Source organism: Athalia rosae, chromosome 5, assembly GCF_917208135.1.
Source record: "Athalia rosae chromosome 5, iyAthRosa1.1, whole genome shotgun sequence".
Taxonomy (NCBI): domain Eukaryota; kingdom Metazoa; phylum Arthropoda; class Insecta; order Hymenoptera; family Athaliidae; genus Athalia; species Athalia rosae.
This window is the reverse complement of record NC_064030.1, coordinates 16,796,152-16,813,289: the sequence shown is the minus strand read 5'-3', so window position 1 is coordinate 16,813,289 and position 17,138 is coordinate 16,796,152. Positions and strand designations below refer to the sequence as shown.

At 40.4% G+C, this 17,138-nt stretch overlaps 1 protein-coding gene across 1 annotated transcript in view; it reads left to right on the top strand.

The window, feature by feature from the left end:
- Positions 1 to 358: 358 nt before the first annotated feature.
- LOC105687249 (PDZ domain-containing protein 4-like) overlaps positions 359 to 17,138 on the top strand; it is an 80,770-nt gene continuing 63,990 nt past the window's right edge. The window contains exon 1 of the mRNA XM_012402714.3: positions 359 to 1,553. Coding sequence (XP_012258137.2) covers positions 1,533 to 1,553 — 21 coding nt within the window. The 5' untranslated portion in view covers positions 359 to 1,532. The remainder of the gene's footprint in view (positions 1,554 to 17,138) is intronic.

Here is a 17,138-nt window from a genome sequence, read left to right as displayed (position 1 = left end):
CCGTCGAAACGAGTGAAGAGGTGCAGAGGGGGGGGGGGGGGGGGGGGAGGGAGTCGTCGTCGGCCGGCGTTTGCTCCGATCGTCGGCCTCGTGTTTCCAAAATTTTCAAATCGTAAACCGCTCCACACCTCGAACGACGCGCGCCGGATTGAGAAAAACTCGAATAATTTTCGAATTGGATTGTTGGTGGAAAAAAAAATTTTCTACCACGAATCGAAATCCGCACGCTATATACACGGGGTACGTGGGGTTTACGCACACTTACAATTAGCGTTGGGAACACATTTGAATCGAGTAAGCGGCACAGCGGCGTCACACAGTTTGCCCCCAGAGGGTCGCGCAAAGGTCTTCTTCGCAAGACTGTTTCTCTCTCGAGTCTCGGTGTGCAGTACGAGCTTCGTCGTCTCGTCGTTTCGTGGTAGTTAGTATTCCACGTCGTTTTCGAACGGTTCTCCGGTTTTCCTCCGAGGCCGGCCAAGAGTCGGGCTTTTGGTTTAGTCGTCGCCGAGCCGTCGCCGAGTGAGGATCCTCTCCTCAGAGTGCGGTTCGCGTCGCGTCGCGAAATTTCCTACGCCGACAATAAACGTAAAAAGTTTATCGCTTCCAACGAACTGATCGGATGATCGTCGACTCCGCGTTTACTCCGCGATATTAGACGATATAATTTTTTTATCGAGGGAAAAAATAACTACTTGAACGAATAAAATTTATTTTTTTTTCCAAAATTTTTTTCGATTCTTCTTTTTCCTGAAATCATTAATTTTTCGCGGTGTGTGCTCCTGCGTTATTTTTATCGAGCCCTCGTGAGAAACCTGTTGGTTTTTTTTTTTGTTCCTTTTACTTTTTTTGTTGCTGCTGCTGTTGGTTTTTGTTTCGAGTGAACGAGAAGAGAAAGAAATCCAAAGAAATTGTTCGAATGTCGAATGATTTTAAAAAATGGTGATTATCGCGAAGATGCTTTCGAACGTAATTCAAGGACAACAACAACAACAACCGTCCGTACTGCCTTTAAAAAGTGAAAACAGCAGTTCAGTGTGTGACTAATAATATTCGAAAAGGATCAGATACTACAAAATTTTTTGTTCCGTCCGTTGAATTTTCATTTCTCTTATTCCTTCTCTCGTTATCATCCTTTTTCCAACGTTCACGAGCCGCTTCTTCTTCTTCCTCTTCTTCTCCTTGATCTCCATCTTCTTTTTTACCGTTTTCCCTTTTTTTTTTTCTCTCTCTCTCTCTTTCTCTCCTTCCTTTCTGTTCTTTTCTTCAACACGCACGCACCCACACACGTGCGTCACACGCGACACACACAGAGGCAAAACGGGGAACACACGTGTGCCGTAGTTTCTTTTGGGATAAAATACCTGCCGACTACTTCTCGCCGCTGTGTTGTTGGTTGATCCTGGAGCCATTGTGCACGCCGCTCGGAAAGTGGCCGAAAAAGAATAAGAAGAAATAAAGAAATTTCCAAAAAGAAGAGAGAGGAAAAAAAACCACCAAAAGGACCACAGGAAAAAAGAAGCCAGCCGAAAGTCATGGACTTTGTCATCTTAAAGGTAGGAAAAAGATTGAGAAACTGATGTCCTTTTTTTTTTTCCCTTCCAAATAGGATATTCATAAATTTTTGGATAATTATATACAGTAATGCTAGGGAAGAAAGGATAAAATCCTTCTTCATGCACGTAGTTATTCGTTGGTAACTTTCCCTGCTTCGTTTTTTTATTTTGTTTTCGTTCGATTTCAAATTTTTCCTATCCTTTTTTTCTTCCTCCTTTTTTCCCTACGGCGTTCCACTTCTAGCGCGGACGTTTTTATCGCTCTTTTTATCTGCGTCTTATTTTCTCCTCTTCTTTTTTTGTCTTTCGCTTGTCTAGGTCGGGTCTCCCGCTCCGTTACGGTTGACCGTGAAAATCCCACAAAACTTACGGCCGGAGATCCGAACGGGGGGGTCGTCCGAAAAAGTGGGGTGAAAAAAAAAAAAAATCGCGTCAAATTGAGGGATGAAAAAAATTAATCAAAATTAGAGCTGTGGGGGGTGATGGGGTATTTTTGCACGTAGGACGATCGAGGAAGCTTTTTCAAATAAATGAGGTCCCGTTTTTAATTTTTGATTTCCTTTTGTAGAACACTTGACCTTTTTTGAGATTCGATCGATCGATCGGGCAAAACGGTCCAGAGAGAACTCGTAGAAAATTAAGGGAGCCATCATCGGTGCGGCCGTCAATCTGCGACCGATTGTTCGTTCGTTCGTTTTTGATTATTCTTTTTTTTTTCAGTCGTTTCGCTTTGCGTATATCGTTCGTTAGTTGGACGCCATTTTTATTTTAATACTAGATTAAGCAGGAATAACGAGAATGAGGTTTCGCCCACCCTTTTTCTTCATATCGCTCATCGTCACCTACGTTCGGTACCTATACCTACCGCATTACAACCCCTGCCTACGAATTTTATCGTCGTCGTAGCGATTTTTTTTTTGGCTTCTACGTTTTTGGTTTTTAATATTCTGTTTTATTCGAACACCCTAGTCGCTCAGCTCGTTCATATTTCTTCGCACTTTTTAATGCCGATTCGAATTTTTTTTATTCTCGTTACCTTCTGTTTCCAAAATTCTTGTACGTTCCGTTTTTTGATTAGAAATATCGGAATAAAAATCGCAAGAAAGCCAAAAAAACCAAAAAAAAAGAGAGACAGAAAGCAGTGACAATAATTATCGTACAATTCTTTTCTACTTTTCAATACTCTGTCATATTTGAAGTAAATATTTCTCGCTTTTTTCCACTTCCTCTTTCCTTCTCTGTTTTTTTTTTTTTGTAATTTAATTATACCACGATTCTCTCGAGGGGTGGTTTTGAAGTTTAGCCGCGATATCGTTTGTTGAAAAAATAAATACACGTACAGGTGTACGAATGTGTGTATGTATATATAAGTTCACAGGTATATACGTATGTCTGTATAGGTAGCAAAAATAAAGTCAACTTTCTCCGGTGCGCGCGGTTAAGGAAACGGATAATTACTTTCGCAGAATTTTCCGCGAGATTTTATAAGACCGAGAGAAATTACGGGTACTTGTTTATAAGGGAGAGAAAAAAAAAGAAAAGCCAAAAGTATGAAGATAAAAAAATGAAGAAATGAATAAATAAATAAATAAAATTGCCAAAAGAACAATAAGAAAAGTGGATTAGGGGATCGGATAAAGTGCCTTGCACATCAGGCCTTAGACACCGCTACACGCGTCGCACCTAATAAATTTAATTTTTTCCCTTTTTTGTTGTTAATTTTTTTTTTCCGTTCGGTTCCCGACCGTTCAGCTAGGGTGTAATTTTTATTTCGTTTTTGTTGAACGAATGAAAAGGTAAAAAGAAGAAGAAAAAAAAAAAGGAAAATCGGAGTCTTCTTACAAAAGGGGCTATAGTGAAATAAATTAGGTGAGATAAAAATTTGATTATAATTTGTATTAGTGAACAGAAGAAACGAGAATCGAATCGGAACGATCAGAGTCTCCTTCTGATTCGTTCATTAAATAATTTCAAGGTATCGTATCAAAGGGACGTATACATTTTAATTGTAAGAAATCACTTCGCTCTTCTTCTTCTTCTTCTTCTTGTTATTGCCAAAGAGAATGAAATTTAATTGTGAAGAATATTACGACGTATATATAAGTATATAGGTATACATACAAACCGTTCCATTTTAGTTCAATTCAAATTCAATGCTATTCGTTATAGCCGTGTAATTCAACATCGGCTAGCTCCTCTTCCTCTGTTTCTTTTGATCAGAAAACTCGAACACTTCTCCGCGGGGAAAATGACGAAGTTTCGAAAAATCTATAACAATTGTATTTGCACACCTTTACCTTTGATCCCGATAAAACATAGTCCGGTGTGATTTCAGCTAGAAAACTTGCCTGAAAATCTTTTTTTCCAAATCCGAAATCGAAGAATTCCACGTCGATTTATCGCATCAAATCTTTCCAGCGAATGTATTTCGATTTTACATGACGTTCGACGGTTTTTTGTTTTCTCACGTGAACGAAACGTGGAAGTTTTTTCATTCGTCAACTTAAAGTCGAGAAAAAATATTTTACAATTTTGACGGACGTCATCTTGTGGGAAATTGAATTCTCTGCAAAAAAGCATTCGTGTGATTTTCTCGTAAACCTAACGGCCAAAAAGTTATCGGACTTTAAATAACGAGCGTCGAAAGCGTTGAAAGTGGTTGCGATTCACATTTCTCGATCCCCGAGCGAGCCCGACGCGAGCCTTGTTATCGCCTGAGTCAGCTTAGCCAGCGGCGTAGCGCTTTATTGTGGCACGTCACCTTCAGGGCTGAGCAGAGGTGACGCTTCAAAACAAGACCCCACACCCGTGGCCAAGGCCGACTCGGGCGAGTCTCGGGCTCGCTCGTCGAACGAGGAATTCGAATATTTCGACGGATGCGCGTGTCGCGAACATTTTCAACGGACGCTCGTTATATAATGTCTGATAACTTTTTACCCGTTAATTGTACGAGAAAATCTTATCGGAGCTTTTTTGTAGAGAATTTAATTTCCTACAAGATCACGCACAACAAAATGGCGGAATAATTTTTCTCCCGAGGTTTATCGAATGGACGAAGAAACCGAAAATGTTCACATGTTATTTGGGTGAAAAAGTTATCATTAAAAACTGTTTAAAAAAAACCAAAAAACGGAGATGGGTTCGAGGGATGATTTTTTTCGTATCCGCCAGAAACTTTTGAGACGACGAGACGAAGAATTTCTTTCCGGAGCAGCCGGGTACCGTACACGTGTACGTCGATAATTTTTTTAGGGCGAATGAAATTCGTACGTGAGGAAAAATCGGCTTGTAAAAATTTCCATTTTTTTTTTGGTAACGGCGTGACGGTGACGGGCTCGTAAAATCGCGCCAACTTCAGATCCTCAAAGCGTAAGTGCCGCCGTTGCAGCGGCAGCAGCAGCGAATTTAGGAAGGGAGAATATTCCCTCCATCTTTCATGCCGCGATATAAGGGCTGTTTTAATTGTAACTAATTAATGCGGGCGTAACCGTGTCCCTTTTATTAATACTTGAGATTAAACGACGACGACGACGACGACGACGACGAGGAAGGATAAGCGGACGCCGCAGCACGCCGCGACGTGTGCGGTCCTCGTAAAACGCGCACGCCCCACACTCTCAAAAAATTTAAATATAATCGCCACGATTTTTTTCGGCCGAGAACCGAAAAAAAGTATTCACGACAAAAAAAAAAAAAAAAAATAGATAGATAAAACTACCCCAACTTTGGTACCTCTGGTTTCTCTTTTATCTCTTTCTTTTTTCAAAACCGAAATAGATATTCGTGTACCCCGATTTTCTATTTCGCTATTATCGTCTGTTTTTTTTTTCGTTCGCCGCAATGAAGGAAGAAAAAAAAGAAAATGTCGTTTCTCCTCTTCTTCGGGACCCCTCGGTAGATTTTTTTCCGTTTTTCACCCCCGACGTCGTCGTCGTCGTCGTCGTCGTCGTCGTCGTCGGCCTCATTAGATTGTCATTTGCGAAAATCTACTGCCGGTTTTCGCCTGAGATCATCGTTCCATCGCAAATTGCTTTTCGGCCCTTTTCGTTTACCTGCTACTCTTGTAGAGGAGATTTCGTACGTAGGTACGTACCTATCGTACGTACATAGGTATACCATTTCTCCACGGTTCCTTGGTCCCTCCTCCTTCTTCTCCCTTTTACTTTTTCCATTTTTTCCTTCCTTTTTTTTGACCGTCTCTTCCGAATTCGATCTCACTTTCTCTCTTTCTTTTCCGTCGTCCCCTCGCCCGACGCGCGGCAGATCCCTTCCTCCTTTTTTCCCTCCTTCATAGATACCCTATGTACCGAACCTTACATATGTATACAAATTCCTATATACTGTATACATCGAATTCTCGACTCGGGAAACTCGAATCTCGTTCAAGTACTTTAAACTTACGGGTCGGCAGCCTGTACAGGCCACTTAACCGAGTTGATTGCTCGCAGTAATTTTTTTTTTCCTCTCCCCCCCCCTTCCGATTTCTTTTTTCTTTCGGATTTTGATTTTGGATTTTTTTTTCATCCCACGATCCACGTAGCTCCGATCCACGTTGGATTCGGAGTTGGAAAATTTTCCGCCGAGACGTCGGAGAGAGAAAGAAAAAAAAAGAAAAAAAAAATGAATCGGGATCGATCGCTCCTGGAAATCCTGCGGGATATTTTAACGGAATAAACCGATACTCGCGTTACGGGAGAAAGAAGTGATCCCGCTGTAGGTCGGGATAAAACCACATGACACGGGAGATTGATCACGTGATTTCGTACATATCAGATGCAGATGTGGGAGAACCGTCTGCGGACGAAGGAGAGTAGAACCGAAAAAAAAAAAAAATAAGGAAACCGAGGAATGAGAAACTTGAATTTTTTAACCGTACGGAAAAATTCGTTTTTGCCGAAAGAAAAATTCTTTCCACTTCAACTCCGGTTTTTTGATTCTACATACTCTAAATGAGACACGAGTAACGTCACGATCCGATGCGATGTTACGGTGATCGGAGACGAAAAGAAAAGAAATAAAAAAAAAAGAAATATTTTAGAGAAGAGAAATGAATCGTACCGCAAGGGCGCACGTCATGGGTACTTTGGTTTTAAACCGGAAGTTGGGCGTGACTTCCGGCGAGAGAGTAACCACTCTCTACATGAGGCGAGTACGTACGCGTAGTAGGTGGCTTTAAATCGTTGAATCCACATAATGATACGTATCTTTTTTTTTTAAAACAAAGCCGAACTTTACTGCAGTCCGCGTTCACACGCACCAGGTAGTGATGTGATGTGATGTGCGGTAAATTTTTCGATATATTTTCCTCCTAAGTTTACTTTCTACGTGTGAATTCGTACAAGGTTGGAGAAGGTCATCGCTCGTGTAACTTCGAAGCTGATTTTGAGAAAAAAAAAGAAAATTCAAGATCCAAAATTCTTTCCACCTAATGATTACTCGATCGATTGCACGAGTAGATGATTTTGGCTTTCAGATTTGAATTTTGGAGCTGATTATATGTGAGATTACCCTTGAGAAGCCAAAAAAAAAAAATCGATTTTTGAGCCAAAAGTAAAGTAGTTTAAAAATTGAATGTATTGCACTTTTCTAACGTATTTTGACCTCGGGAATCCGAATCTGGAAGAAAAATTGATCTATTTCTAAAATTGACCGAGTTATCGCCAATTTTCAGCTTTTTGGGGTCAGAAATAAAAAATTTATTTTATAGTCTATATTTACGTAATTTGAGCTCAGGAATTTGAATCCGAAAGTTAAATTAATCTATCTTCAAAAATGACCGAGTTATCCCCATTTTTTCGCATTTTTTGGCATAAATTTGAGGATATCTCGAAGGGAAAAAATCGTAGCTCAATTTGGACAACGGATTCGTGTTCCTGAGGTCAAAATACATAAGAAAAGTGCTATACGATCAATTTTCAAAAATAAAAATTTTTGGTCAAAATTTGAGATTTTTCCAAGGGGTACCCCTTACGATTTTTTCAAATTTTGACCAAAAATTTTTATTTTTTAAAATTGATCGTATGGCACTTTTCTTATGTATTTTGACCTCAGGAACACGAATCCGCTGTCCAAATTGAGCTACGATTTTTTCCCTTCGAGATATCTCCATTTTTATGGTGAAAAATGCGGAAAAATGGGGATAACTCGGTCATTTTTGAAGATAGATTAATTTAACTTTCGGATTCGGATTCCTGAGCTCAAATTACGTAAATATAGATTAAAAAATCAATTTTTAATTTTTGACCCCAAAAAGCTGAAAATCGGCGATAACTCGGTCAATTTCAGAGATACATCATTTTTTCTTCCAGATTCGGATTCCTGGGATCAAAATACGTAAGAAAAGCATATTAAACCCAATCAAAAAAGTTATTTTCATTTTGCTCAAAAATCGATTTTTTTTTTGGTTTTTCAAGAGTAATCTCACGTATAATCAGCTCTGAAACCCAAATCTGAAAGTCAAAATCATCTACTCATGCAACCGATAAAGTAATCATCAATTATTCGCTGTTGGGAGCAGAAAAATTATAAGACATATCGATCGGTTTTAGTCGTAGACCCACTTTGATGCATCGCAATCCATTCATGCGTTGAAATATTCGAATTTCTCAATTCACCAGCAAACCCGAACTTTGCTGGAGTCAGGTAGCCAGCAACGTAGCGGTTTGTTGTGAGACGTCACCTTGGGAGCTGAGCAGAGGTGACGCCCCAAAACAAACCGCGCGTTCGAAACATTCGAATAATTTTCTTCTTCTATAAGGTACAAATTCTGTCCCCATGCTAAGAAAAAAGAAAAAAAATTTCTCCTCAACCCACCCTAATACACATATACTTATGCATATGCATACGTGCAGTGCACATGACTACTAGCGTATTAAATGGCGCGTTATTATTTATCGGTACATTTACGTACGTGCATATACCTATACAAATGAAGGCATGTGCATTATACGAACGCGCAAATAACCACGTGGGCGGTGACATTGCTCTCTGTGCTCTCCGTACCCTCTGACCCCAGCTTTTAATCTGTATATTCAACTCTCCCTTTTCTTTTCTTCTCTCTCTTTTTCATTCCTTTTTCTTTTTCTTTTTCCTTTCCCTCTCTCTTCTACCACTCGGGCTTTCTTCTCCTCCTTTTTTCCTCCTTATTTCCTTCGTTTTTTTTTCTGCAATTCGCGATTCGTTTCCTGCACATACGTACATCTAATCCTCGTGTCTTTTCAATCGGCGTCATTATTTTCCAATTTTTTTCCTTCACTCTAAAAAATGAAGGAGAAGAGGAGAGAAAAAATTTCGTCGCCAAACGTTGCGGTCGAAGTTCAGTTTTTGGGTGAAGACAGAAAAATTGGGAAAATTCGTTGAGAACGTTCGGGCGAGGTGGGAAAATTGAGGGAAGTGCGGGTGAAAGTTAGCGAGGCGTGTTTCAGATTTTAATTAATATTATCATTCTATTAAGTCCTTGAAGTTGCAGCTGCAGCTGTGCAGTGAAATAACGCCGTTGCACAGCTGCATTCGATAGCAATACGCGTAGCGTTCTTACACGATATTTACTCGCGCTCAAAGTCTTCCACTTCCACTTCTGCTTCGTCGTCGACGTCGTCGTAGTTGGAGTTGAATTTTCCCCGCCTTTACGACGCCGATAATAATGATCATAGTGTCGGTTATAACGTAGATACAGGGCGACTAAAATTGATCGAATTATGTAAGAAGCCTTCGGGTTACTCAAAACGAACGTAAAGGGCTGCCAGCCTTGTTATAATCGAATGTACGGACTCTGAACCCCTCGCACCCCGTACATACACGTTCGCATGTACGGAGCCCATGTACACATATGTACAATGAATATATATGATTTCATATCGATAGCATTTTGCAAAAATCGTATCGTCTTGACCAAGAATTTTTAAAAAATTGTTGTAACATAATTTTATGATTTGATGTTTGCGATAGTTCGAAAAGAGAAGAAGAAAAAAATATCTCGTCGCTTAGAACATTTTACTTTTCATTTTTTTGCCTTGGACTGGAACGAAGTGTTTTTTTTTTTTGGTTTTTTTCTTCGATCGATAAGGTTCTGGAAGAAAAAAAAAGTAGGAAATTAGAAGAAAAAAAAAAAACGAACAAAAAGAAAAGAAAACCAGCTGGAGAAGAGCCGCGGGGTGGTTGAAAAATAATGGTCGTGTTGGGGGTAAAAAACGATTTGAACAAAAAAAACAAAAAAAAAAAAGAAGCAAGGAAGGGGTTATAAAGGGATGTTGGAAGGGGTAGTTTGTCGAATCACGTAAACACCATATCATCTCTGATGGAATTTCACATACTTTATATACGTATGTATGTACTCTATGTACACGTACCTACCCTCGTGTATATAAACCCACCTGTGCGTGCGTGTGGGTGGGGTGGGGGAGGGAGGGGGAATGAAAAAGAGATGGGGATAAAAGTACTATAATATGTACTACACGTCGGTAGCAGAAGCCGCGGATATCCAGCTATCCCGCAATGTTTATTATCGCTAATTATCCCGTTATGAAGTGGACGTTGATTGGTGTTTCCCCGCTATACGGTATTATCGCCAACGTGTATACCTGTACGTGTAAAGTCGATGTACGTACGTACATAGCACAGGCGGAGTTGTACGTTAGCGGCATATGTACAGAGTGAGTCTTTCCAAACGTCGAAGATGGGAGGAGCTTCGCTCGATTTTCTAATCCAATGAGCGCGCCGTCCGAGGAAAAAATTGAAGGAACGAGAAAGGACGACTCGAGAACGCGGCGTGCCTGCGACGAACTGGGAGGCCGAGCGCTAATCCGGCGGATCAGGCTCCTCCCGATCTCGGCGTTTGGAAAAACTCACCCTGTACGTATAACCGTACAACGCTCGAGAGCTACGGTACATCCCGCCCTAACCCGACCCGACTTATGACCTCCTCCGACTCGAGCGGAATCGATTTTTTAATCGATGGATTTTCAGTTTTTATTCTCCCATTATTCCATCTTCCTACTTTTTTTTTTCCTCTATCATTTTTTCTCTCGTTTTTCAAACTCCCGTTCTCCGACTCTAGGGGAACTATTCGCGATATTTTCTACGATCAATAACGTCGTAACCCGAAAATTTTTGAAAAGAAAAGAGAAAGAAAAGGGGATCCTGCGATTCGACGCACAGCATTCGCAAGCCTACAAATTTATTGTACATTTGAATTCCGAGAGTGAAAAATTTTTCGTCGTCGAATAACGAAGAATAATAACCGTAAGCGCGCGAACGTGCGTCAGAGTTGATATCGAACGATTATAACGAGATGTAAAGAAAGAGCAAATTGAATGGAATCGAATGAAACAAATCGAAACGGAAAATTGGAACGTGAGAAGATATAAATATTATACATAGACGCTGTACACGCGATGTGTATATCAAGTACGCCGAAGTGTAAATAAAATTAAATCGTCTCTGAAAAACGAAAAATAAAATTGATGAAAAATCTGCCGAGAGAGAATTGAAAGAAACCCGGTCGTTGTAATCATCGTAGGTACGATTGCCGTATCTAGTATAAGAATCGATCATGAATCGAAAAATTTCCGTTCCCGTTTTCTCTTTTTGTTGAATTTTTTTCATCACCGATCTCCGATCCATCGACTCTTCGAATTCAGATTCATCGCGAGCTACGCGTCGACGTTTTAAACGTCACTCGTTTTTTTGAATCCGTTTTTTTTTTCCATTCCACTCAATTTTTTTTTTCACGTACGTTACACGATGGTACATACGTAACGTCAACTGTCGTTCGCAGAATCTCAATGAACGTGAAAAATGGAGAAAAAAAAAAAAAAAAAAAAACGGAAAAACTTTCGATAAAAGTGAAAAAATAAATAAATATAAGGTGACGATTTTCACGTACCACTAAACGACGTACTCGTTGTTTGTTTTTTTTTTTCTCCTTTTTTTTATTACACGTATAAAAATAACCCTTCGATCTTCATCGCTCCTCGTTGGATATTGTAAAATCTCGTACAGCTTCTAGTTAACGACGTGCCTTTACATATGTATATGTAAATGTGTAGGTATACGTACATAGGTACCCCATAATCCGCGAGTTCGATTCGCTCTTCTCAGCTGGTGTGATTTTTTTTTCTCTCTCTCTCGTGTTTCTTTTTCCCCTCATTTTTTCTGCTTTTTTTTCCACGCTACTTCAGTTCAATAAAATATATTTCCCAGTTTCATTCGTCATTATATGTATATTATATACAGCTGTAGGCAGGTAACGCGTGGATGCGTTGCGGATGATTTTTCCTGTTGTCTCTTCTCCTTTTTCGTTTTTAGCCTTTCGAATTTCACAGCCGAGAGAAGTTTGAAGAAAAAAATAATTGTGAGTGATGGAGAAAGAACAAAAAAACGAGAATAGAAAAAATCGGGAGTTCGAATTGAATTCAGAAATTTCTAAACACAGTGCGTACGTATTTTTTCTTTTCTCTTTTTTTTTTTTTGAAACTCCGTTTCGCCCCATTTTTTTTTTTTTTTTTTTTTCCACTTTCGTCGGGGTGTGCGGGTGGAATTATTGTGTACATCGCGCAGCTCAAACTTGCCTTACGTTCTCCGATGCGAGTTTCCTTAATTAGTAATTAACCGTAGAGTATATAAGGTATACATACACATACATATGTATGTTCATCAGATATATATATATATATATATATATACGCGGAGGTACGACCCTCACTAATTATTAGCTTTGTTAGAACACTAATTCCTCCCGCGCGTTACGTCAGACTTCCCATATACCTGCACACGTACGAAATGTGTTTAAACGCGTGAATTGAACATAAAAAGAAACTGAAAAAAAAAAGATTACAAAAAAAAAAAAAACGAGTACGAACAAATAATTAATAAAAATATCGAACGAAGAGACGAAGATTTTCACGCCGGATTCGTTCTCGTCGCATTTCTTTTTCTCTATTCGATTTTCACGTTCCCCTCATCTCGGATTCCCGTTTTCTCCCCATCCCAATTTTGATTTCTGAGTCGGGGTTCCCAAGTTTTCTCTCTTTTTTCGGGTTTTTAAGTTAAGTGCGCTTCCGGATGAAGCGGCGAAAAAATTCACGCGGAAGGAACGAGCATCGGCGGGTCGCCGTACCCCACAGAACCACGAGATGCCGTAGCACTTTTATATAATATACACGTGGGGTTACATGGGCGAAAAGTACATGGTTATACGTATATATAATAGCATCACGGGATGGAAAATAGCACGACGAAATGACGGAGCTAAGTGAACGTAATGCTCCATCTAACGATAAGTGTCTCATTTCACTTTCCCTTTTCCATTTTCCACGAGGTTTTCTTCCGCCTTTTCTTTTCTTTCATCAATTTTCCGTTTTTCCTTTTCTTACTTTCTCCATTCCTCTCCCTCGCTTGTCACCTGTCCACTTCTCTCTCGTCTACCTGTGCAGATCTACGGTGTGCGTAAAAATCGACGTTCAAGCGCTGCCGTGCGATAGGGTAGAAAGAAAACAAAGAAAATAACAGAAATGAGAAAATTGAAGGAAAATTGGGAAAAAAAGTAAAATGACGTTTACTTTTGCAGTTGAAAAATAAGTATTTTTTATACACACACGGCGGTCGTCGAACGTCGCAAATACAGGGTGGTTATAACGAACTGTCACCGTTTTTGAAAGGGCGAAAAACCCTTTTTTCCTTATTCGACGATTAAATGACTGCGCGAACGACGGACGTAGAAAGGTATATATGGTACCTAGGGTATAATGCACCTCTACGTATACCTAAGGTACTAAGTTATATATAAAGTCGTTTCTGAAAGAAACTTTTAGACTGAAAACGGCCTTTTGCGATTCATGGAACGTTTCTAAACACCCCACCCAACCCCCTCGTACAGGCGTACGCGTAACCATAGCTGAAAAAAAAGCTTCGGCCATTATCTAACGACTCTACGTTTTGAGCTCGCAAAGTTCCTTCTCTCCCTTCCTCTTATTTTTCCTCCGAGTCTTCGACCTGCGACTCGACGACGAAAAAAAAAAAAAGGCAGAAAGAATTTCGCCGCGCGTCGAAACGCCTCGATGATTATTCTTTGGAAGAAAATTATCCAACGATCGAAGAGTAATGATCATGATTATTATTGTGTATCACTCCACTTCAATCATCCCGATGATACGCCGCTCTAATTAACAAATCATGTAACGCATGTGACCTAACTGGTAATTTATTATTTAATTGCGGTATAGCTTTTAATAGACGCGACGGTATACGATATTAATCATCATCTCTATTCATCGTCGCGATGTAATTGCACACCCTTGATCAACGCCGATTGAATGTTGTCGCGTCGACGAATCAATCGGTCGATTCGATTCATTTTCAGTTTTTCAAATCTTCCTCCGATTTTTTCTTCCCAATGTCACCTAAAATTCCGCATCGATCGGTCCAGGGACGGAGTAAAGATGGTCCGTTTCCGCGAATAGGGAGGAGAAGAGAAAAAAAGAGGTTAGAAAAAAAAACATGGCGTCGAGCAGATGAATGAAACTCAAGTCGTTCGGAGTCGGATTACCCCGCACGGGGGTTATAGCTTGCGGTAAAACGCATTCGAATGACCTCGCCTCGATTCGATAGCGAACGAAAGTGAGGAGAGAGGAAAGAAAAAAAAAAAAAACAAGAAGCAAAAATTGAAAACAAACCGCAACAATAATCGGGATCCGCTTTCGCTCGGACTTATCTGTGTCGTATATCCTTTCCTCATATTTTGTCTGAGATAAAATTGAGATAAAAAAAAAATAGATAAAACGATTAAAAAAGTTACACCTATACAAGCGCGAGGCGGGATCATTTTTTTTTTTTTTGGTTTGTTTTTTGACGTTCGCACTGCGCGGTACTTTTGGGCTTTTGCGTCGCGTCGCGACTTGGGAGCTTTTTTCTTTTTTATGTTCCGTGTTTAATTACATTCGGCAGAGCGTTTCATTGGTGTAATTGATTTTACTCGGTATCGTGTTCCGGCTTTGATTTTATAATTATATTCTCTTATTAATTTACTTCATTGAACAATTTTTGAAGTGATTGTACCATAGAAAGCCTCCCTCTCTCTCTCTCTCTCCCTCTCTCTCGTAGGGTGATCGTCGGGGTATGAGTTTTGGTTCATAGGTGGTACTATAGAGCCCGTTAATTCACTTTGCCGAAACTATTATGGTACCTGTACCTACTCCGTTCCCTTTACCATGCATCCCCTTTTCTCGCTACCCCTCCCCTCCTCTCCTCTCCTGTCCTCTCCTCTCATCAACTAAATTCAGACGGCGTTGTCCCCAACAGATGCACTAAACACGTACGTATATCTAACAGTAAACTCGGCTACTACGAAATATCTTGAACGAGAAAAGCCAATTAGTTTGTTCTAACTTTAGAATTACGTCTTACGCGACGATACCTAGACGTACCGCACGTACTCCGAAAGTGTATAGGTAACACTGCGTCGTGCGTGGACCGAAAAAAAAAAAAAAAAACGGAATTGCTAAGATCAACGAAAAACTAGGAGGAAAATATTTCTGAGATCCCAAAAAATCATGTAGAAGAAATGATAAAAACGAAGGCAAAGAATAAAAGAATCGCTTTGATCTCGGCGATATACCATATCGTATAATGATAATCTGACACAGTTTCTTTTGAAAGCCAGTTAATTCCGACCCGTTTAATTAGAGGGAACCGCTAATTGCGGTGCAAGAACATAATTAATAATTGTCAAGTTATCTGACGGTGGAATGGGCTCTGGTAGGGGAGGGGGAGGGAGGGGGGGGAAAGTGGAAAATGATGTATATTATATCTCGTGTACATAACGGAAACATATATATCCTCTGCGTATGTACCCTCCGTCTGTCTGTGTGTACGTGTGCGCGTGTATTTGACGGCTGAAGTTTGAGGGAAGAAGGATGTTGTGCAGGGTTCGGGATTGGTATTGATCGTCTTGATAAGATACCAAATATGCAGATTTAAGGGACGCTGGAAATTTACGCGACTATACGGAGGTACGACACCCGGAAATCTTGACACACGAACCAATGGATTCCGACGTCCCCCCGTCGGGGTCACGAAAAATTTTGCCAAATATCCAAAACCCATTTTTGAGAATTATTTTTTTTTTTCTCTCTTTCTTTTTTCGAGAAATTGAACGTCTTGCAAATGATTACGAAGTGGGCGAAAAGAAGGAGGGTTTTGTTGAATCCTTTGGTTTTTTCAAGCCTGTTTTTTTGGGGGCGGAAAATTTTTCGCCGTTTTTTCGAACGGGCTGTTCGAGCATCGCGAACTGTGAAATGTGTAATCGCCTAGGTAGGGGGGTGGAGATTGTGGGCTGCTGACGTCGGAACGTCGGGTTAAAATCGACTAGACTAAAGCCCCTAAGTCAATTTTAATGAAAAACGGTGATGAGCGAATTTCTTTCTCCCTCGTATTCTCTCGACATGAAATTTCCCCGCAGCTCTCTCTATATCTGTAGCGGTGTATTAACCTCGTTAATTTCCACACGTCCTCGTCATCGGCCTCGTCCTCCTCCTCCTCCTCCTCCTCCTCCTCCTCCTCGTCGTTAACAAGATCTCGCGGATTGATCAAATTACATCAATTAGCAACGCGATGGATCTATAGGCACACGCGCTCGACGATTAACGGGGAAAATTCACGATTGTTTACCGTCTTCGTGCGTGTGAGCAACATATTTTTTTCCCCACTCCCTTTTTTACCCCCGAATTCTTTCCAATGTTCCCCGAAAAAAACATGAAAAAAGGGTAAAAAAAACAAGGGGGAGCCTCGAAAAAGCCACCGGAATTCCCCGTTTCGTTACAGACATCGTTTGAAAATGAAAAAAAGAATCGAAGTGATTTTGATAAAAAAAGAAGAGACGGAGGGTAGAATTGTCGGGGGAATCGTGCGCTTGTTTTGCAATCAGTGTTCAGTTTTGATCGCCGCAAGCGGGTGTATCAGGCTATTAACTGAGTTACGGAAATCAGAGATTCAGAAGGCAAACCGTATAGGGTATGCGCACCACCTGACTAACTATAGACATCACTATTACGTGGAGAGAAGGAGAGAGAAGGAGAGAGAAAGAGAGAGAGAGAGAGAGAGAGAGAAAATCACCGTCGGATGCTCTGGGATTGCGTTTGCTAACCCATGAATATTCATTTGTTGACGATCCTTCCCCATCTCCATCCCTTTCAAATTCCCATATAAACTGCATCGCGTCTCCTAGCGGTACAGGGTGTGTCCCGAAGTGTTGCCCACGTCCTATACCTATACCTACATCTTATACGTTTTACACATATAGATATTTTTTTAAATACATTATTTTATTTATTCATTCACTTCCCTTCGGTGTTTTTATTTTCTTCCTTTTTATCACCGTCGCGTCTTCTTTTCATGTACTGAAAATTTCACCCCCTTTTTTTTCCCCACCCTTCTTCCCTCTCTTTCTCTCCGCAAGTTCACCTTGAATTTTTCTAGCCTCGGTTTTTCGATCCGTTCCGAAATTTTCGTTTCCTTTTTTCTTTCATCACGCGGACGGACGACCGTCTGCGCGGGTGCACGAGGATACAGAAGTTCCCGAACTGTATGCCC